This window comes from Diceros bicornis, chromosome 12 (genome assembly GCF_020826845.1).
Source record: "Diceros bicornis minor isolate mBicDic1 chromosome 12, mDicBic1.mat.cur, whole genome shotgun sequence".
In the NCBI taxonomy this organism is placed as follows: Eukaryota; Metazoa; Chordata; class Mammalia; order Perissodactyla; family Rhinocerotidae; genus Diceros; species Diceros bicornis.
This window is the reverse complement of record NC_080751.1, coordinates 24,683,604-24,705,935: the sequence shown is the minus strand read 5'-3', so window position 1 is coordinate 24,705,935 and position 22,332 is coordinate 24,683,604. Positions and strand designations below refer to the sequence as shown.

The 22,332-nt window shown below is 34.1% G+C and overlaps 1 protein-coding gene across 5 annotated transcripts in view; it reads left to right on the top strand.

Moving 5' to 3' along the window:
• EHBP1 (EH domain binding protein 1) overlaps nucleotides 1-22,332 on the top strand; it is a 350,507-nt gene that overhangs the window by 118,261 nt on the left and 209,914 nt on the right. For all 5 annotated transcript variants that reach the window (XM_058551124.1, XM_058551123.1, XM_058551127.1 and 2 more), the window contains exon 6: nucleotides 19,233-19,414. In XM_058551124.1, coding sequence (XP_058407107.1) covers nucleotides 19,233-19,414 — 182 coding nt within the window. The remainder of the gene's footprint in view (nucleotides 1-19,232; nucleotides 19,415-22,332) is intronic.

Here is a 22,332-nt window from a genome sequence, read left to right as displayed (position 1 = left end):
TTTCTGGGCCTAAGTTTCCTTCCTTCTCTGTAGACTGTGGTAATAGCACCAGCCTTACCTATTTAACAAGATGTTAATAAAGATCAAATAAATTATTATCTCAAAGTAGGTCACTAAACAATGAATAAAATGGTTATTAACTTTGTAAGTGCTGTTAGATCAAATGATGTGAAAACATAGATCTTTTTTTCTGTAAAAGGTGTCTGGAATATATGGAAATAGGGAAGGAGATATAAGTAGAGTTGAAAGATAATTTTTGTTTCATAGAAAAATAAATATCTGTGACCATCTCAACACTTCTTTCTCTGCAAACTTCCAGATGCAGCCAGTTGTCTGTCTCGTTAGAGGTGTTTTAGTGGTTAAGAGTGTGTGCTTTGGCTATTCCTAGCTGTGTGGTCCTGGGACACTTGATGAACCTCTCTGTACCTTAATTTACTTATCTATAAAATGAGAATAATAACATGCCTATTTCATAGGAGTGTTGTACATTAACACGTGGTTAGAACAGTGCTGAACACGTGGTAAGTTGTCGTTATAGTTTTGTTGTTATTGATCTGACTTAAGCAGCAGCTAGAATTATAGAAATCCATGATGTAAGAAATGTTTAACCATTTCAACTACAGAAAAAGGTCCTGAGCACTATGTTGTCACATGGTCTCTCTAGTCTCTTATATATGTGAGAAATAGTCTTCAAGGTTTTCTTTAAATATTCTAAAGAAAAGAACTCTACATGTGATTAGGATTGATGAGGTTATACAATTCTTATAGAGAGCTGTGTAGTAGATATACCAGACAAGCCATGTGTTATCCATAATTGCTTATTGAAAAAGTTCTCTCTAGGGCCAGCCCCGTGGCTTAGCGGTTGAGTGCACGCACTCCGCTGCTGGCGGCCTGGGGTTCGGATCCCGGGCGCGCACCGACGCACCGCTTCTCCGGCCATGCTGAGGCCGCGTCCCACATACAGCAAGTAGAAGGATGTGCAGCTATGACATACAACTATCTACTGGGGCTTTTGGGGGAAAAAATAAATAAATAAAATGTTTAAAAAAAAAAAGTTCTCTCTAACCAGATAAATGATTTATTTGAGATGGCAGTAATTTGAGATGTTGAATCTTGCATTTTAATAGTATTTGCTAATTTTTAACTGAAAATATTAATTGATCTTTATATTATTTCTTTTTTTTGCACTGTATTTTAGAGAATTATCCGTTAACTGTATATGATTGTTCAGTTTTAAATTTTAATGGTTAATTATGACTTTTCAACTTCAGAAAGTTTAGGATATTTTTATCACCCTGGAGCTGAAAAATACTTTAAGAAATCACCTGTCTACTTTCCTGCTCTTAGGCAAGGCTGTACCTAAAACATCACAGAAAGCTATGGTAATTATCTGTATGATTTTTTTTTAATCTAAAGAAAGAAGATCCTACAACTTGCCCTGAAGCAAGCTCAACACTACGAAAATATTTAAGTAATTATACTGGAAGCTATGAAGTAGGGGCATCAATATGAGGACCTGAATACCTCTTTACCCTCACTTTTCATACTCTTAGTTATCTGTAGGGGGAAAATAACTTTTTAAAAAACATTTAATCCACTTGGTTCAAAAGCAAGTAAATGTTTGTGAAAACCTGTTCCGTGGCACCAGAATCTGGAAGTGCACGAAAAGAAGTATGTATTCTAACAATGGTATTTTACACGAACTCTTCGGGTGGGTTTGGAGTCAGCCATAGAGGCCACTAAAATAACTACCTGAAGGAGGAAATGAAGTATTCTGTATGGCCACCATGTCTCCTTTAGAAACCACCAAATTCAAATTCAGGCATTATCTCCACCACGCTTCAAGTCCTTATGTGGTAGAATGCAAAGGTGCTGTTTTATCACATAAAGGTGAAAACATGCTACCTGTAACGTAGAGAAACTCAAGTATTCAATAGTTTTTATTACAGTCATGTGCAGCCCATAAATGGGTCTTTCATCTCTTCTGTGCTTCTTTGCACAAACTGAATGTCCCTTGTCCTTTTTGTAGTGATGGCAGTGGTGATGGTTCAATTTTGAAGCCATAGGATTGTCCTCCTATATTCTGGTGTCCCTGAAAAATCTCATTTACCTCAGTTTTAAAATGGTATAGTATGTCTCTGGTAGTAGATAACCCAACTTTCCTATCTTTCTTTCTTTAATGTTATCTGTAATACCAAATCTATAGTGATCCTTTAAAGAATGTTAACATAAGAAAGTTTTTTTTTTTTAATAATATGGGGATGGTGATTTTTAGCTGTATAGTATATAAAAATCCAGGATTGTTTTCTAAGATTTGCTGGTTAAGAAATTTTAAAGACCATTAGATTGTGTTTTATATTTGACAATTGTCCAGAGACTATATAAACTATATCACTCAAAAAAAAAAAAATCTAGATTTAGTTGTTGCGAAGTGACCTAAACCAAGTTGATCATTTGTAAATCTTAGGGGTTTTTGTCTTTGTTTTTTTTGGTAGATAATGGTGGCCAAAGGGTGGCCACTGAAAAGTTTAAAGGTATTTCTTTGCAACCTTACTACCAGATTATAAAGAAATGACCACGTTCTGCCACATATAGATATTTAAACACGTTTATTAGCGTGCAGGCACAAAGCAGTTTATAACAACTTGTCCTGTAAGGGCCATGAAGGAAGCTTTGAATTCTTCATTTAGGCATTCCAACCATCACCTTGCATGAAAGGTTCAGTAAAACTAGATACACATCATTCACAAGGTAAGATTCAGTTCCCCTTGTGGTCAGCATCAAGCAGCCAGAAATGCCCCCAAACCAATAGCTAGATACAGGACTGATAAGGGATCAACTCTGGCACCATTTCTAAAAGTTAAGGCTATAGGCTTTGCTGCATTTTTATACCCTGTTTAGTCAAGGGTGGCAAATAACTATAAAATATTTTATGTGATTTACAATTCTTCTATATTTAATTTTAGTAATGAAAGCCCGTTTCTAACATTCATCTTATTAACCAACAAGCTATTCATTTTGTCAATAAACTCCATTTCTGATATTCACTATGCTAATTAGCAGTGTCTCAAGTGTTGATCACATTGTGGATTAAAGAAGTGCTGTGGTTACTGCCTCGGGAGTGTAGCTGTCTGAGACAGTGCTCCCACCACATGGCTTTTCTATTCAGACAGTTTCTCAATTAGAACAATTGACTGCCCCTGAAGTTGAAGTTTAACTGACACCTTCATATCTATCACACCGTCTATACTGGTGTTGTAAGTATATTACAAACATCATAATAGGAGTGTTGTTAAATATTTGAAATGGAAGAAATATTATAATACTTGTAATTTTTCAATATGTTTTTAAAATGTGCTTCAAAATACGTTTAATCAACTTAATTTAAAATATTTGAGATCAGTTTACTTATTCACTGATGCTCTTTTCCTCATTAGCGATTTGGCTTTTAATTTTTTTCATACAGCTCTTAGTAAATTTATTACTAGTGTTTAGAATCGTGTTTACATGTCTGTTATTAAGTGGCATAATTTATTTAAACTAAATTTTGTTATTATTTATAGCTTTTATATTTCATACAGTTTATATGTTTGAATTTCACAAGTAGATTGGTTAGTTTTGTATTTCTTAACCAATATCATTCATTATCTTTATCGGATAAAATTCATGCATTCATTCAGTAGTTACTGAATGAATTCAGTAGTTAGATTCAGTAGTTACTAAGCACCTGCTATGTACTGGGAATTGTACTAAATTCCGACATAATTCTCAAACTGTGGTATGCATTAGAATCATCTTGGGAGCTTGTTAAATCTCAAGTGAGATCCAGGACTCTGCATTTTAACAAATATTCCAGGTGCTGCTGATGAAGGTGGTCCCAGTCCACCCTCTGAGGAACACAGCCCAAGAGATAACTAATTAACCAGACTAAACACCCGCCTTGAAGAGGCTCACAGTCTGGTGGAGACAAACAAGGAAACAGAACTAATAATTGATACCATATGGGGTCAGGTGCAGGGAATTCTAACTCTGGCTGCGTGACCTAGGGACGGTTTCTCAGAATATTTGATTCCTTGATTCAGTGGTTCTCAATGTGGTGGTGGGTAGAGCATGGGGTATTTTTGCCTCCTAGAGAACATTTGGCAATGTCTGGAGACATTTTTGATTGTCATGATTTGGTGGGGAAGAGGCGGGATGTGCTACTGGCATTAGTGGGTAGAGGCCGGGGATGCTGATAAACACCCTGCAATGCGTATAGGAAAGCCCTTGAAACCCAAAGAATTACTTGGTCCAAAATGCCAGTAGTTCTGAGAAACTCTGCCTTACCTTATTTGTTTTTTTCCCTGTCTCCTTAATGTCTGTTGTTCCACTCCTCACGTACACACAGAGTTTTTAGAAATTACAAAACTATTAAATAGGAATAGATATTAAATATGAATAGGTGATTATTGTAAAAGATTCAAATATATAAAATAAAAAAAGTTCTCTCACATAATTCTTCTAGACATTTTTTTCATGAAATAACAAAAACATACATTTATTTTGAGGTTGTTGGGTTCTGTTTTGTTTTTAAATGGGATCATACTTGACATTATTTTGTGACTTGATTTTTTTGCTTACAGTGTGCAACTGCTACAGTTTCCCATAGTACAGATGGATATGCCGTAATGATTTAACCATTCTTCTGCTGATGAGTGTTAAGGTAGTTTCCAGTTTACTCCATGGTGTTATTTATAAATAGCACTTCACACATCGTGCACACATATCCCATATTCTGAGATAGATTCCCAGGAATGGAATTTTCAGTTAAAGGGGACATTTATTTTATTTTGATACTTTTTATACTAAAAGAATATCCTCATTGTAGGCTCTTTATATTCCCACTAATAGTGACTGAAATGCCTTTTTGCCACACCCTCAACAATGCTGGAGCTTACTAGACTTTTTAATTTTTGTCATTCTGGTGAGTGAAAATGCTGTCTCAATATCATTTGAATTTGCATTTTCCTGATAACTAGTGAAGTTGTTTGTTGGTCACTTATGTTTTTATGTGAATTGCCCAAGGATACTCATTGCCAATTTTCAATTGAAATGATTGCATTTTTCTTGCTCATTTGTAGACCCTTATGTATTCTATACGTTGTTTTTTACATATCTGTCAGGTATTAGCTCCCTATCCGTCACTTTTGTTTTATTATTGCAAATGGTGTCTTTTACCACATAGTAAGCTTTGAGTATTTATATGTTCAAATTTATATCTTTTCTTTTTATGCAGTACAGTGTAGTGGTTAACTGTGCAAACTGCAGAGCCAGATTGCCTGAGTTCATGTTCAGCTCTGCTGCTTATAGCTGTGTAACCTTGGGCAAGTTACTTAATCTTTTTGTGCTTCAGTTTTCTATCTTTAAAATGGGGTGGTAATGGTATCTACCTCATAGGATTGTTGTTAGGAACAAATGAGATATTATAGTAAAGCACTTAGAATAATGACTGGCACAAAGTAATTGTACCATAAAAAGTAACTGCTATTATTATTTCTTCTGGTTTTGTGCCTTATTTGGGAAGTTCTTCTGTGCTTCAAAATTATAAAGATATGTCATTACAGAAAAAACAGCATATACAGTTGGCAGAATCTTGTTAGAGCATGGGATGCAATTGGGGGAGGGACAGTTATGTTCCTTCATATAGAATCAGAAGCAATATCCCAAAGAGCTTTGCAATGTTAAAGATTTTTTAACTTTATCCTGAAAGCAGAGAAAAATCTTTGACAAATTATAAGCATAAAATAGTTGTAAAAAGATTCCCACACTTCTCAAGTCATTGTGGAAGAAGATTGTACAGTGAATAGTATTCATACTATTTGGGAGGAGGAAAATACTAGCTCTTCACCTCACTACAAAAGAAATTCCAAATGGATTAGAAAGTTAATTGAAGACAATAAAATAGTCAAAACTAAAAGAGAATAGAAGTGAATATTTATTAAATCATTGGATAAAAAAGAACTTTCTAAGCTTTTAAGCAGCGGGGAAGAAATCACAGAGGAGAATATACATAGATTTGTCTACATAAAAATCAAAACTAATATATATTTTAAAAATTATATTAAGACATTGTTTGCTAAGGTCCATGTGTTGGTGGGAATACAAATTGGTATAACTGCCAGAAGATAAATGGCAGTCATATAAAAAGTTTTTTAAAATGTGCATGCCTTTAATCCAGTTATTCAACCAACAGAAATTTATCTTAGTGAAATATTTAAGTATGAATGTAAAGAATTAATAAGAGGCTTTTCACCTGATTATTGCTTATAATATGAAAAATTAGAAACAACTTCAATGTCCAAAAATATGAGATTAGTTAAATTATTATGTCCATACAGTGGAATATTTGTAACTGTTATAAATGGCATCGTGATAAAATATTTATTGATATAGAAGTGTGTTCGTCATATTTTAATGAAAAAAGTAGTTTACAAAAGAATATGTACAATATATGATCCAGTTTTTCTTAAAAATGAATAGAAATAAACTAGAAAAACAATACAATGTAAAAAAGTTTAGCTCTAGTGGTGGGATTATATGTAATTTTTATGTCCTTTTTTTAACCTCTCTGTATTTTCTAATTTTTTTTTTTTGACGATGAACATGCATTATTTGTGTGCAACAAGGAAAATGTAAAGTTTTTAAATCATGAAAATAAAAGACAAAGCAAGGAAATAGATATTTTAGCAACAAAAGTGGCCAATATTTTCAATGTTTAAAGAGCTCTAGAAATCTTTTTTTTAAAAAAAGACTGATTCAAGTGCGTAAATGGACAAAGGGCATGACTAGTTTTATAAAAGAGAAAATATAAGTGGATAATAAACATGGAAATATATTCAAGGTCATGAGTTACCAAAGAAATGCAGATTAAATCAGTAAGATACAAGGTTTCTCTTTTCAGCTTAGCAAGTATTTAAAAATATATAATAGTGCTGTTGTGGGTGTGATGAATGAGACTAGCACTGTTGTACACTGTGGATTAGAACTTGGTATGATTTCTTTGGAAAGCATTCAGATACTTTACTCAAAAATTCCACTTCTAGGAATCTGTCCTAAGAAACAAATGCCAAAAATACTTTAGGCATAAAAATGTTCATTGCAGCATCGTTTCTAAATGACAAATGTGAAGTGACTTAAATGTTCATTAATAGGGGACAGTCGTGTAAATCTGTGGTGTAATTATAATTCAGAATGATATGCAACTTCTAAAATTTAGGTTTACAAACTTATAATGTTAACTTTAAAGAACATAAGATTTTACAAATAGAACCATCTCAGCTATTTTAAAAAGACAAGAGAAAATATATCAAAACATTAGCAGTGGTTTCAACTAGTTGGTAAAGTTTGAGTGATTCCTTTTTGTACTTCTCTGTGTATTTATAATTTTCTATGGTGAATTTTCTCATATAATCAGGGACAAAAAGGTATAACATTAAAAAAAGAAAGATGATCACCCTCATAGAATTATGGAAGATGAAATCTAGGTGTGTATGAGACTAGAGAAAGGGTGACAAATCCAGAGCCCTTAGCAGTGCTCTTTTCACAGATAATGATGCTTGAATTTAGGAAAAAGTGGCATTGGAGGTGGAAAGAAAGGGTCCAGATTCTAGAGAGGTTTAGCAGTTAGAGCAAACTTTGGTGAATCTTGGGATTGGGAGGCTTGATGGCTGCCAGTACGATTTACTGAGATGAGAACAAATGGGAGGGACAGCTTGAGGGATGGAGATGAGTGCAGTTTGGCTATGTTGACTTTGTTATATGGGTGAAAATAAATGGTGGGCACTTGAGTGCTTAGCTCTGGAACTCAGGGATAGGTCTATCTAGTTACGAAGATTTGGAAGTCATTATCAGCACACACATTCAAGTCCTGGCCGTGAATGACATTCGTTTCCAGGTCTTGAAAGTAATAGATGATTCTGTTTCCCTCAGAACATCTACTGACGGGCCGGCCCCATGGCTTAGCGGTTAAGTGCGCGCGCTCCGCTGCTGGCGGCCCGGGTTCGGATCCCGGGCGCGCACCGACGCACCGCTTCTCCGGCCATGCTGAGGCCGCGTCCCACATACAGCAACTAGAAGGCTGTGCAGCTATGACATACAACTATCTACTGGGGCTTTGGGGGAAAAAAAATAAATAAATAAAAAATTTAAGAACATCTGCTGAAAACTGATTTTAAAATCTGGTAGCATAGTTCCTGTTTAAGGTTAAAAACTATGTATAATAATATGAGTAAACTTTTAGTGGCTTTCTTTAGGATTACATGGGAAGGGGTTGATATAAACTACCCTTTTGCAACTTTGTAGGAGACTTGCCTTTAGGGTCACTTTAGTACCTTTTTTTTTTATTTGGACAACTTACAACTGGTTTAGACCTTTGACTTGAATACTTTAACTTGTATTTTTATGTATATCTGGTGTTTCCCTTTATTTGAGAAGCTTGAGGTTTTTATGTAGGTTTTTTAGAGGGAATTTGGATTTTATTCTAAAATCAATATAATAATTTCTATAAGTGTTTTTGAGTACATATCTAAACAGATTTTTAATGTTGATTCTTTCAGTTTACATTTGTGCTACCAAACTGTCTTCCATCCGGCCATCTAAGTTGGTTATTTTAGCTGATATGGTTTCTAATTAAGTTTTTGTGGTTGAGAGAGCTCCTGTGTCATGTCTGCTTTAGCATTTAATTGCTCCGTGGACTCCAAATTAAATTCTGTAGTATTCCATTTTGGTCTGCTGATGAAGCAAAGATCTCTTCAGCATGGCCCAAGAAATGTGGTACTTGTGACAGCTCAAAGAACTAGCAACACAATTTTGAAAAAGTTGGGACTTTTCAGATGGACTTTTTATCATTTGAAAATAAGATTTAAAGTGTTATCACAGAGTTAAGTGAGAGAATGCCAGGCACATAATAGGCTCTCAATAAGCATTTGTAGAATAAATAAAGCAAAATTGTTGGCCTTGATATTGTAATGCACCAAATTATTTTGTTTTAGAAAGAACAAAGTCTTAGGAGCTTTTAGGTTGAGTTTAAATGAAAAGTACCAGGAAATAAACCTGATAACTCTCTGTTAGGGATGGTATAAGGTGTCTCTGCATTGGGGTGACGGTTGGATTAAGAAACTTCTAAGGTCTCTTACAATTCCACATTATCTCATTTGACAGTTTTGGTTCTTGAGTCAGTAGAGAAAGTGAATATTTACATAAAAACTTGAGTGTGTTAGTTCTTTACTGCAAAATAATTCACATAGTCATAAGACAGAGGGCAAGATCTAATAACAGAGACTTTTAAGCATTAGTCTGGTCACGGGTCCTTAGAATGCTGTTCAGAATTCTGTCTGCCGTTACATCATTTCTTGGTGCCTTGATTCAGTTGTACAGAATTAGGACAGAATTCAGAGTTCTGATGGACAAGAATGAGCAAAATCAGGCATTAGACTGTGAGACTGTAGAAGGGTATGCACTGCAAGCATTGATTTATCTTGAGGTACTTACTGCCTGCGTAAGCTGATGTTGAGACATAGCATCTAAACAAACAAAACAAGAGAATGGTATAGTTGCATTGATGATCACAGGTTCACATCTAGAGAATTCCAATAAAATAAATTCTTAAATAATCCTAATAAGTCATTAAGAATTACTAAATTGAAGAGCTTAGGTCAATGTGAGACAAGCGAACTTTGTTGGGATGGTTGTTTCTTTATCAAAATGCTCAGTTCTGTTCTTGTAAGATTCAAATGAAGAATTCTGCTTCTGGGATATGACAGACTAGATAGCGTGAATAACTCCTCTATTGGAAAATAGCTACACTTGGGTAAAATGTGACCAAATGCACTCCTGAAATCACACAGATAGAAAGAATCCAAAGAAGTTTAAAAAAAATTGAAAGTAGGAAGTCTAAAGGATAAGCATTCATCATAGCTTTCCCACTGAGGGTTTCTACTAAACCCATGATTTACTGCTTTTACTGCTGCATGGAGATGCAGAAAAAATCTAGCACTTCCTGTTTCCCTAAGATGGAAGATCTAATAAGATCCCCTTGCTGCACAAAGCTGACATCCCAGAGCTGTACCATCAGTGTAAGGATGAAGAAGAAATGAACTCACTGCATGGAAGACAACAAGGAAAATTGCCTCTTCTATTCTTAGCGGTACTAGGTGGAAGTTGTATCACCCTTGAAAATTTATAACCAGGAGCTAGCCCTCATATGGGTTTCATTTAAGTATGTTCTTGATATTGTGATAAATTATTAACTTTATTAAATTTTGACCCTTGAATATTAGTCTTTCTCATATTCTCTGTGACTAAATGCGAAGTATGCATAAAGCCCTTATACTGCATTGCAGAGGACAAAGTTATTCAAGAGAAAGCACTTGTGTGATTATTTGAGTTGTAAACTAAACTAACCACCTTTTTTTCCTGGAACACCATTTTTATGTGAAAAAATGGCTAACAGACAAACTGGTTATTCACACTTAGGAATTTATTAGGCAAACAATTTCCTGAAACTGAACACAGTGAGCCTGCTACTTAAAGGTAAGCAACTGAAATTATTTGTTGACGATGATAAAATTCAAGCTTTCAAGTGAAAATTAGAAGTTTGAAAAACTTGTACTCACCATGTTAAGCTTGATAGTTTCCCAGGGCTTAAAGATTTTTCTGAATAGGTAGTGATGTAAGTAAATGTGGTTATTTTGGTGCTGTATCATGAATTGTGTCAACAGGTAGAATATCTGCGTGATTCAGAGAATCAGTATTTTCCAAATGGCCAAAGTTGTATGATGTTACAAAATCATGCATGAGTAAAAAAAATTCATTCAATATGCATGATAGAGCATTGGATTTTAATTTAACAGAATTTGAAAAGTTATTGATATGTTTTCAGATTCCACAACCTTTAAGAAACTACCACTTGTGGAGTTTTGATATAGTATCAAAGAATACTCAAAATTATCTGAAAATATCATTAAAAAATACTTCTATCTTTTCCAACTACATATCTTTATGAGGCTGGATTTTTTCCCTATACTTCAACCAAAACAACATATCACACAGATTGAATATGAAAGTAGATATGAGAACCAAGTTGTCTGTTAAACCAGACATTAAAGAGATTTTAGAGAGATGGAAACACATTAAAGCAATTTGTAAAAATGTGAAACAGTGACACTCTTCTCATCAAATTGTTTTGTATAGAGAGTATTCAGAAAGCAGCAGGCCCAGATGGATTCACTGATGAATTCTACCAAACATCTTAAGGAAGAAATTATACCGGTTCTCTATAATCTCTTTCAGAGGATAGAAGCAGAGGGAGTACTTCCTAACTCATTCTATGAGGCCAGCATTATCCTACACCAAAACCAAACAAAGACATTACAAGAAAAGAAACTACAGACCAGTACCTCCCATGAAGATAGATGCAGAAATCCTCAACAAAATGTTAGCAAGTTGAATCAAAAAAAGTATAAAAAGAATTATACACCATGACCAAGTGAGATTTATCCCAGGTATGCAAGGCTGTTTCAGTATTTGAAAATCAGTTAATGTAATCCATCAAATTAACAGACTAAAAAAGAATAAATCATGATTATATCAGTAGATGCAGGAAAAGCATTTGACAAAATCCTACACCCACTAATGATAAAAACTCTTAGCCAACTAGGAATAGAGGGGAACTTCTTCAACTTAATAAAGAACATCTACAAAAACCACTTGGCTAACATCATACTTAATGGTGAGAAACTCAAAGCTTTCCCACTAAGACTGGATACAAGGCAAGAAGTTCCCCTTTCACCACTTCTTTTCAACATTGTACTAGAAGTTCTTGCTGATGCAATAAGACAAGAAAAGGAAATAAAAAGTATACAGATTGGGAAGGAAGATATAAAACTATCTTTGTTCACAGAATATGTGATCATCTATGTAGAAAATCTGAAAGAACTGACTAAAAAACTCCTGGAATTAATCAACAGTTATAGCAAGGTTGCAGGATACAAGGTTTATATATAAAAGTCAATTGCTTTCCTATATACCAACAGTGAACAAGTGGAATTTGAAATTACAAACACAATTCCATTTACATTAGCACCCCTCAAAATGAGATACTTAGGTATAAACCCAACAAAATATGTACAAGATATATATGAGGAATACCACAAAACTCTGATGAACAAAATCAAAGAAGAACTAAATAAATGGAAAGATATTCCATGTTCATAGATAGGAAGAATCAATATTGTCAGGATATCAGTTCTTTCCAATTTGATCTATAGATTCAATGCAATCCCAATGAAAATCACAACAATTTTTTTTTGTGGATATTGACAGAATTGATTCTAATGTTTATATGGAGAGGCAAAGACCAAGAATAGCCAACACAATATTGATGGAGAAGAACAAAGTTGGAGGACTGACACTACCTGAATTCAAGACTTACTGTTGACCTAAAGTAATCAAGACAGTGTGGTATTGGTGAAAGAATAGACAAATATATCAGTGGAACAGAATGGAGAGCCTGGAAATAGACCCCCATGAATAAAGTCAGTTGATCTTTGACAAAGGAGCAAAGACAATCTTTTCAACATGGTGCTGGAATAACTGGACATCCACTTGCAAAAAAAAGAATCTAGACAGATGCTTTACACCCTTCACGTAATTAACTCAAAATAGATCATAGACTTTAATGTACAATGCAAAACTGTAAAACTCCTAGAAGATAACACAGGAGAAAACTTAGATGACCTTGGGTATGGTGATGCCTTTTAGATATCACAGTAAAGGTATGATCCATGAAAGAAATAATGGAAAAGCTGGATTTCATTAAAATTAAAAACTATGCTATATGAAAGACAGTGTTAAGAGAGTAAGAACACAAGCCACAGACAGGGAGAAAATATTTGCAAAAGACGCATCTGATAATGGACTATTATCTAAAATATATAAAGAACAGTAAGAAAACAAACCACCCGATTTAAAAAATGGGACAAAAACCTTAGGAGACGCCTCACAAAAGAAGATATACAGATGGCAAATAGGCATATGAAAAGATGCTTCGCATTATATGTCATAAGTGAAATGCACATGAAAACAATGAGCTACTACTACATACCTATTAGAATGGCCAAAATCTGGAACACTGGCAACACCCAATGCTGGTGAGGATGTGGAGCAACAGGAACTCTTATACGTTCCTGGTGGGAGGGAATGCAAAATAGTACAGGCACTTTGGAAGACAATTTGACAGTTTCTTACAAAACTAAACATACTCTTACCATGCAATCTAGCAGTCTTACTCCTTGGTATTTACCCAAATGAAATGAAAACCCTTGTCCACGTGAAAACCTGCACATGGATGTTTATAGCAACTTTATTCATAATTGCCAAAACTTGGAAGCAACTAAGATGTCCTTCAATAGATGAATAGATAAACTGTGATACATCCAGACAATGGAATATTATTCAGCACTAAAAAGAAATAACCTATCAAGCCATGAAAAGACATGGAGGAACCTTAAATGCATATTACTAAATGAAAGAGGCCAATCTGGAAAGATTACATACTATGTGATTCCAACTATATGATGTTCTGGAAAAGGCAAAACTATGGACACAGAAAAAAGATCACAGTTGCCAGGGGTGGGGAATGGGGGAGATGAATAGGCAGAGCACAGAGGATGTTTAGGGCAGTGAAATACTCTGTATGATATTATAATAACGGATATATGTCATTATACATTTGTCCAAACCCATAGAATGTACACTACCACAAGTGAACCCTAAGGTAAACTGTGGACTTTGGGTGATTATGTCAGCGTAGGTTCATCCTTGGTAAACAATGTAACATTCTGGTGAGTGATGCTGATAATGAGGTGGCTATGCATGTAGGGGCAGGGGATATATGGGAAATCTCTGTACATCCCTCTCGATTTTGTTGTACACCTAAAACTGCTCTAAAAAAATAAAGTCTTAAAGGAAGTATATTTATTCTTCATAAAAATATGTTAGCATATGAGTTTATTAGTCATGTTTGAATGAATGAAATATTTTCTAAATTTCTGATATTTAATTTTAATAGGGCAAATATTGATAGATATAACCCACATAAACAAAACCTCTATAGTTCTCAATTAAAGCATGTAAAAGGGTCTTGAGATAAAAACATTTGAGAACCATTGGTCTAAATTCTCCAGTAAAAGACAGAGATCATCAGATTGGATTTAAAAATTTTCTGGCTATATGCTATTTATAAGAGACAGTCCTAAAATAAAAGGAGGTTATGTCAGAAGGAGAAAGAGGAGCCTGTGAAGAATTCTGTGAGCAGCTTCTCATTTTTTTCACTTATTTTTTCCTTGATATATGTCCTTTAGAAAATGTTCCACGACCTCACATTTGAAATGTCTACTGCTCTGCTTGTCGTTATCTCATAGGAAATATATAATGATTTGGTGCTATAGGTGATTTTGCATTAAAATGATCCTGTTGTAAAAGTGGACAGCAGTGTATGCACACCAGTTAAATACTTTTTACGGACCCATGGAACATTTATGAAAATTGATCATAAGTTGGGCCATAAAGCTTGTCTCAGTACATTTTGAAGGATTGACATTACACAGACCGCATTTCTGTGACCTCAGATCAATTAAATAGTAATCAATTACATAAAGATAAGTAGAAAAACTCCATATAGATGAAAAAAAGTTTCTAAACATCTTTGAGTCAAAGAAACTGTAATGGACAATTAGAAAATATTTGCAGAATAACAAAAATGATTCGTAATACAATGTGAGATATAGTTAAAGTAGTACTTAAAGAAATATATGGTTTTAGTGCTTACATCAGGAAAGAAGAAATGCTTAGAATTCAGGAGTTAGAACATACCCGAGCAAAGTAAGAAGAAGGAAATGATAAAGATCAGCAGAAACTACTGAAATAGAAAACATAATGAAATAGTCTATAGCAAGAATTATCTAATATAAATATTATCTGTCTCATGAGAATGTTTTTATTCATTTTATAATCAGTTCATTCCTTATTAGAAAAGTTATTGTAAATCTTTTCCATTTTATGATCTACAGAGAAAACATTTATTCACCTATTGCTTGTATTGTTACCACCTGAGTAGCAATGAAGGGACATTGAGGTGGAGAATTTTAAGTCTGGTAAGAATGTAGGAGGTCCATGCATTTAATTTTAATAATGTAACTACATTACTTTAAAAGCAACATCCTGCATTGAGTTATGTGTGTGTTTATTTTCCTCATTTCAGAATTGGTGATCCTAGATGGACAATTTATAATGTTAGTGTAATAAACCAGATTAAATGGTCCAAGATATTAATAATAAGTACTCTTTATTAAGCACCTACCATATGCTAAAAACTCTACTAGGTATTTTCGTATGTTGCTGCAAGAATTTCTCTAGGATATGTTTCTAGGATGGGAATTATTGCTGAGTTGGAAGCATGTGTTGTATGCATGTGTTCAGCTTGACAAGGTAATGTCAACTTGCTTTCCAAAGTGGCTGTATCAGTTGAAACTCTCTCCTGCAGTGTAAGAGAGTTTATATTGTCCCTCATTCTTATTAATACTTGGTATTGTCCAACTTTTAAAAACACTTGCCGATCTGAGAGTGTGAAACTGAGGCTCAGATAGAAATATGCCAAAGATTAACCAGTGAATAAGTGTTGGTGTCCCATTCTAATCCAGGTTTGTCTGATTCCAACTACAGTAGGCTGGATTTCAAAGAAATGGAAATATATAGGGTAAATCTTTTTTATAACAGAGAATAGTTATGAAAAATGAGAGCAAGATTTCCTAAGTAAAATAATTTTATGTAAGAACTTCCTTAGAGGAAGTATTTCTGAAAGTGTGATTTTAGATTAACTGGATTAGAATCACCTGGTAGTAGTGGTGTGCATGTGAGCGACGGGATGGGAGTAAGAAGGGGAGCTACTTATTATTTTTAGAAATGCAGCAGATTCCTGAGCCCATCTCTAGTTTTACTAATTTAGGATCTCTAGGGGTGGGATCCAGATATCTAAATTTCCTGTAGCTCTCCTAGTTTTATTTTTGTTTTTTAATAAACACTTAAGTTTAAGAACTTCTGTTTTAGGGATTTTGAAGTAATTCCCAAAATACTGCTAGATTCACATACAAACATACGTATAAACATAGGCTCAGAAACAGAAACTTAGTCTTACACATATGTGAACACTCACTTCTTATTGACTTTTGTCATCTTACTTCCTTTCTCTAAGAGTTCTCTTACTATTTTTCCTCTTATTTCTGTCCTCTTGTCCAACCTGCATGTGATATAAAATAGCGTTAGGAATCTGGCAACAATAACAGTAATTCTCTCTAAACTTTCTCTGCCTGGCTGACCTCTACTCCTTTGAGGAAAGACTATAGGATGCAAAAGACATGCTCATGTAGCAGTGCAATCAGTTACTTCATTCATCTTTATAGAACTGATGATAGCAATGATATCAGTTTTGGGTGGGTAAAGATTTAGACTCAATGATTATAAAAAAGTGAAGATTCGTGGAGCCAGGGTTAGAGCTATGAAAGATCCTCATATTTTTCTCATTACTGCTCTTTTTAAAATATATTTTCTGTGAGATAGCTAATTTTAAAGAGGAAAACAATATCTGAGCTCGGTGAAGAATTACTAGAAACACCATTTAGACCCCTTTTCGCATCAAGGACATAGACTCTAGTGAGATCCTGTGTTAATATTAGGAATGGGTATTGTAGACTCAAAAGAACTCGATTCTGCTCACCTGCCCAGATCTCACAAAGGGCTGTTTTCATTGTTGCTGAGCAAGTAAATGCTTAAGTAAGTGGTAGAGCTAATTGTGTTTAAATGTTTATTTATTTATTCTTTTCCCTCCAAAGCCCCAGTAGATAGTTGTATGTCATAGCTGCACATCCTTCTAGTTGCTGTATGTGGGACGCGGCCTCAGCGTGGCCGGAGAAGCGGTGCGTCGGTGCACGCCCAGGATCCGAACCCGGGCCGCCAGCAGCGGAGTGCGCGCACTTAACCGCTAAGCCACGGGGCCGGCCCTAATTGTGTTTAGAATTTAGTAGCTTTTATTTCCTGTTGTTTCAGAGACACCAATTTATCAAATACTTAAAAACTCCTTGAGTTCGTTTAGCAGAAAACCCTTTGTACATAATTTTTATCTAAAAAATGAAATTGACAGAATGTTAATCATCAAAACTCTGTATTTTGCAGGAATCATCCTTAAACTGGACTTTCAAAATTATGCTCATTTCCAAGTTATCTTAATTTTTATAGAGTGATTATTTGGTTATAAAATTAATTACTATTAAGGGATCAATGTCACGCTTTGTGAAACAGATTTGTTTAACAAAATGTGAAAATAACGTGTGGCAGTTTGTATGTCATGCTTTCAAAACAGAGGCTTTAAATCCTATATTATATGTAGAAGTTGTTAGCTATTCTAAATGTACAATAAGAGGTTATTGTTCATATCAGTGTAATAAATTGATACTCCCTGATCGTACTTTTTCATTTTGCACATTGTCAGAACCTTGGACCTTAATCTTACTCTTTGATTGACAATAGCGACCAGGGAAAGAAGACTTGTATTGTTTGGGATAGTCACATCTGTTCAACTTGATTCAGTTGAGGGTATTTGCATATTCTTAAGTATTTCTTCTGAGAGAGCTTAAATCCTTCTCAAGTGCTTGATGCATTTTTGAAATTCGTTCATAAGGTATCTACATGCACTAATAGTTCTGTATAATATTGCTGTGCATAATCTGACAGATAAGACCACATTTTAAAATAAGGTTTTCTTTAGGAATGCTACATTACCTTTTTACTTGTTCTGCTGGCAGAAATGTCAGTTTTTTTAGAGAGACTGTTTTAATGTTTTGATTAAATTAGTATATCCTTATTTTAGGCAAGTTTGTCAATAATAGGACAAATAAAGATTTATTAAATAATAATCCAAAGGTGTTAATGGTAGTTTTTTCTACCGTGGTTGGAAAATTGATTAATTTTATAGAAAACCATTGTAGAGCTTGAATGAGTTTCTGTTTAGCCTCCTTATTTTGTAGAGCAGGTTACCGAGGCTCAAGTTTACTGACTTACTCAAGGTCATGCAGCTTGGAAATTAGACCTTATTTTAGGTCTGAACTCGCAGACCAGTAAACCCTAAGGAATGCTGGTATATGACTTCTGGTTTACATTAATGATGGTATATGACCTCTGATTTACATTATTTACAAATGATCCTACATTGAAAATCTCCCCTTGCCATTAGAACACATAATCAGGGATTATATCTTATTTATCATCGTATCTCTCCAGAATTGACACCATGTCTGATACATAGTTAACGCCCAATCATTATTTTGCTGTCCTGTTTTCATTGTTCTCCTAGGCTATTATTCTGTAAAGGATAGTTTTGAAAGGAAATAGCTTATTAATGGAATGTTAAACACCTTGGATAACAAATAGGTTTGATTTTTTTGTTCCATTTCTGATGAATTGGCGATAGGTGAGTGGAGACAAATTTTGAGATCTACTGGGGTCAGTTAGCAGTGTCTGCCACAGGCATAGGATCCCGAGAAACCAACTGTTTATTGTTTGATATATGTGATCATAGGGAAGGGAGAGAGAACTATAGACTGGAGTGATCAGAAGAGGCCCTGGGAAGAAATAAGGCTCACATTACAGGATAGATAGAATTCATATACTGTAGGCTAAAACAAGGTGGAATGCCACCAAGGCTAGGAGTTCTATAAAAAATTGTAGGTGTTCAGAAAGAAGAAATATCGTTAGTTTACATTAAATATAATCAAAGGAAGGAAAATAGTTGTTGAGTGCTTTTGATACCTAGCCCTGTGCTATTTCTTTTTTTTATAGGAACCCAGGAGACATTCTGTCATAGTTTGCATTCTTTGGTTTTCCTTTCCTGAGATATTTAGGGTTGTTCTAGTCAGTCCTTATTTCTGCTTGGGCCAGCTCTCCAATTTTATATCTGCTTTACTTAAAGATGTAAAAGTTGTGATAGAAGCTCATCACAATTTTATTTCAGTATTGTGTTATAGGAATTCATTGGAGAAGGAAATCTCAATTGTTATTTAATCGTATTATTAAAATAGTATTTTTAAATTTTTGACTATAAATTAAATAACTCCAAATTACATAGTTATTTTTGTATCTTCCAGGAATCTCCTTCTGGTCGAAGGAAAGCTCTTGCTACTAGCTGCATCAACATGAAACAGTATGCAAGTCCTATGCCAACTCAGACTGATGTCAAGTTAAAATTCAAGCCATTGTCTAAAAAAGTTGTATCTGCCACTCTCCAGTTTTCATTATCTTGCATTTTCCTTCGGGAAGGAAAAGCCACGTAAGTTTCCTTTGTGAAATAAGCTGCTTCAGAGCGTGTTTTAAAACATTGTAGGTAAACAGCTTTTGCCTCAGTAGACTGGCAACAGTTGAGAACATCCTACCACATGCTAATCATTCTTGCCATTCTTTGTTTCAGAAACTGAATTAAAGGAACTCCTTGTTATTTATAGTCTCTTTTGACTCTAGAGAATGAACAATAATATAAAAGTGATTACAAGTTTCAAATTTTAAATTGTATGTTATAAGGTATCATACGAGTTTGTTTTATATTTCAGTGTCTTCAGTATAAGTAGTTGTACTCTGAAGTACAGACAGTTCCATGTGTAGAGCTGTTTGAATCAGCTGAGACATGAGAGGAAACCAAAATGAAAACTTTAGAATAAGAGGGATCAAAGAACCAAAGGACCTTTTGCCAATTCATGTTCTTGGGCTTAGCCTTCCAAAAATTATATAGCAAGGTACAGTTAGATAACCAGTTTGCTATAATCAGTATCCTTTTCAAAAATCACTTATTAAGCACCGAATAGGCATTGCACAAAGATAATTCCTACACTCACTTCTAGTCTCCTAAAAGAGTAAAATTTTAACTGAATAAAATGAGGTAAACATACCTAGAACAGAAAAAAAAAGTAACATTCACTCTAGTTGTTGCATACAGTCAAGTCAAGGGTAAGTGTATGTTTTAGGTGTAGGGAAAGGATTAGTACCTACTTGGAGTGGAAGATCACGGGCAGAAGAAATGGAAATTCTACGCCTACACTTAAAAGGGAAGGGGAAGAAGGCAGCTATGAACATTTTAATCCAATCTGAATCACAGTTCTGAATGTATTTGACCTAGCAGAATATGGTTACTATAATTGGCCATGTGTACTTGACCGATTAGACTGGATTCTGTGCGTCAGTCAAAGTGAGATGTTTGGCACTCATCTACAGGGCAGCAAATGACTTGGTAGATAACAGTAAACCTCTTCTCTGGTAAGTTGGCTTCTAAGTGAGTTTGGTAGAGAGACAGTGCAGAACGAAAGCAGTTAGTTTTCTATCTCAGGACTTTAAATTGTAGACTTAAATACTGAGAAATTCAAAATAAAGACTTTACCAGGAAGTTCAAGCCAAAATGAAAGGAAAGGAAACAGGAAGAAGAGAGAAAACAAAATCAGAGAAAGTCCTTTGAAGGTGGCCTCTTTTCCACTGGGCAGAAGGAGTAAGTGAATCAGCACCATTCATGGGAATCTGGGTAAGGAGATTCAGTCAAATCAAATGTTTTGATTTCAGTGGAGAATTCTCTCAGAACACCCTAAACTCCTTCCCTACCTCCTCATTCCTTGCCTCCTTACCTTTCCCAAAGAAAAATATTCAAAGTATGAGGAAATTAAGGAGGGAAAATTAAACAAGTTAACATTTTAAGAATAATGTTATATCTTGAAATTATCCCCTATTGATAGGTGAGCAATTTGTAAGGCATTCGTATAAGGTAATACAACTTTTTTGGTTCATGCAGACTTTGTGTCACTAAATTTATTTTAAAAATGATTTTGTTTAGCTGTAAGCTTATATGAAATAAAATGCAAAGAATTTCAAAAGCCGATTTAGTCTGCAAAGTCATACCATATTTAGAAGATAAGTGAATATTAACAAGCATTACTTTACAAAAGAAACAGTGTTTTTTTGTTTTGTTTTTTATTTTATTGTGGTAAAAACATGAGAAAGTGTTTTAATTTGGATTTCTGAATTTTGGGGAAGTATATAGATTGAAATTGTTTGTATACAGCATGTTATTAGTATTTGGGTGGTGAACATGATGTAATCTATGCAGAAATAGAAGTATAATGATGTACACCTGAAATTTATACAATGTTATAAACCAATGTATATAGCATGTTAGAAATATGTTTCATTTGCTGTATTTTATCTGAAATTCAAGGTGAAAACAATAGATTATGATTTCCTTCATTAAGTAGTAGATAATAACAACAATAAGCAAACACATAGAGACAGAGATTGCATTGGTGGTTACCAGAGGGGAAGGGGGGAGGGAGGAGGGTGAAAGGGATAATTGGCACATGTGTGTGGTGATAGGTTGTAATTAGTATTTGGGTGGTGAACATGATGTAATCTATGCAGAAATAGAAGTATAATGATGTACACCTGAAATTTATACAATGTTATAAACCAATGTTACTGCAATAAACAAAAAATTAAAAAATAAATAAATAAAAAATAAAATTAAAAAAAGAAAACTTAAATTATTTAACATTTAGAGTATTTAATGTAAACTTTATAAAGTTATATTTAAAATAGTTCAAGATAAAAACATTTTTATATTTTATCAAATATATGGTATTTAATTTATAATCAACTCAGATCATTTTCCATCTTATAATTCTTAAAAAGGCTAGACTTTGTTTAAGGTGTTTTTTCTATTAGAGTAGTTCCTTAGATTTGGGGAGTTATAGCCCCTTTGAGAAAAATGTACATTTAAACAAGATTTAAATATACTTTATAGTGGTTTGCCACTTCTTTTCCCTCCTACCCACAAAACCAAAAGGGTTCATGGACTTCAGATTAAGAATTTGTATTCTATTTCATTTTGAAAGTTTGGGTGTTTTAAAGTCTAGATCTCATCTGATTTGCCAACTGTTCCACTGTTTTGTGAAACAAGTTTTTATTTCCAGATGTCATGATTAGGAAACCACACTAATCCCATGAAGAAAATTTTAGTCCTGCAGCACAGAATTAAACTAACTCCTAGCCAGTTAGTTTTTAATCCTGTTTGCTTTTTACTAATTAAACATGCCATTTAAAAATTAATGAATATGAGTATTTAGATTTTTTTGGTAGTCTTATGCAACTGTTTAAAAAGACTACATATAGAAAGAAGGAATATATTAATATTATTTTCTTAAGAAACAATCCTTT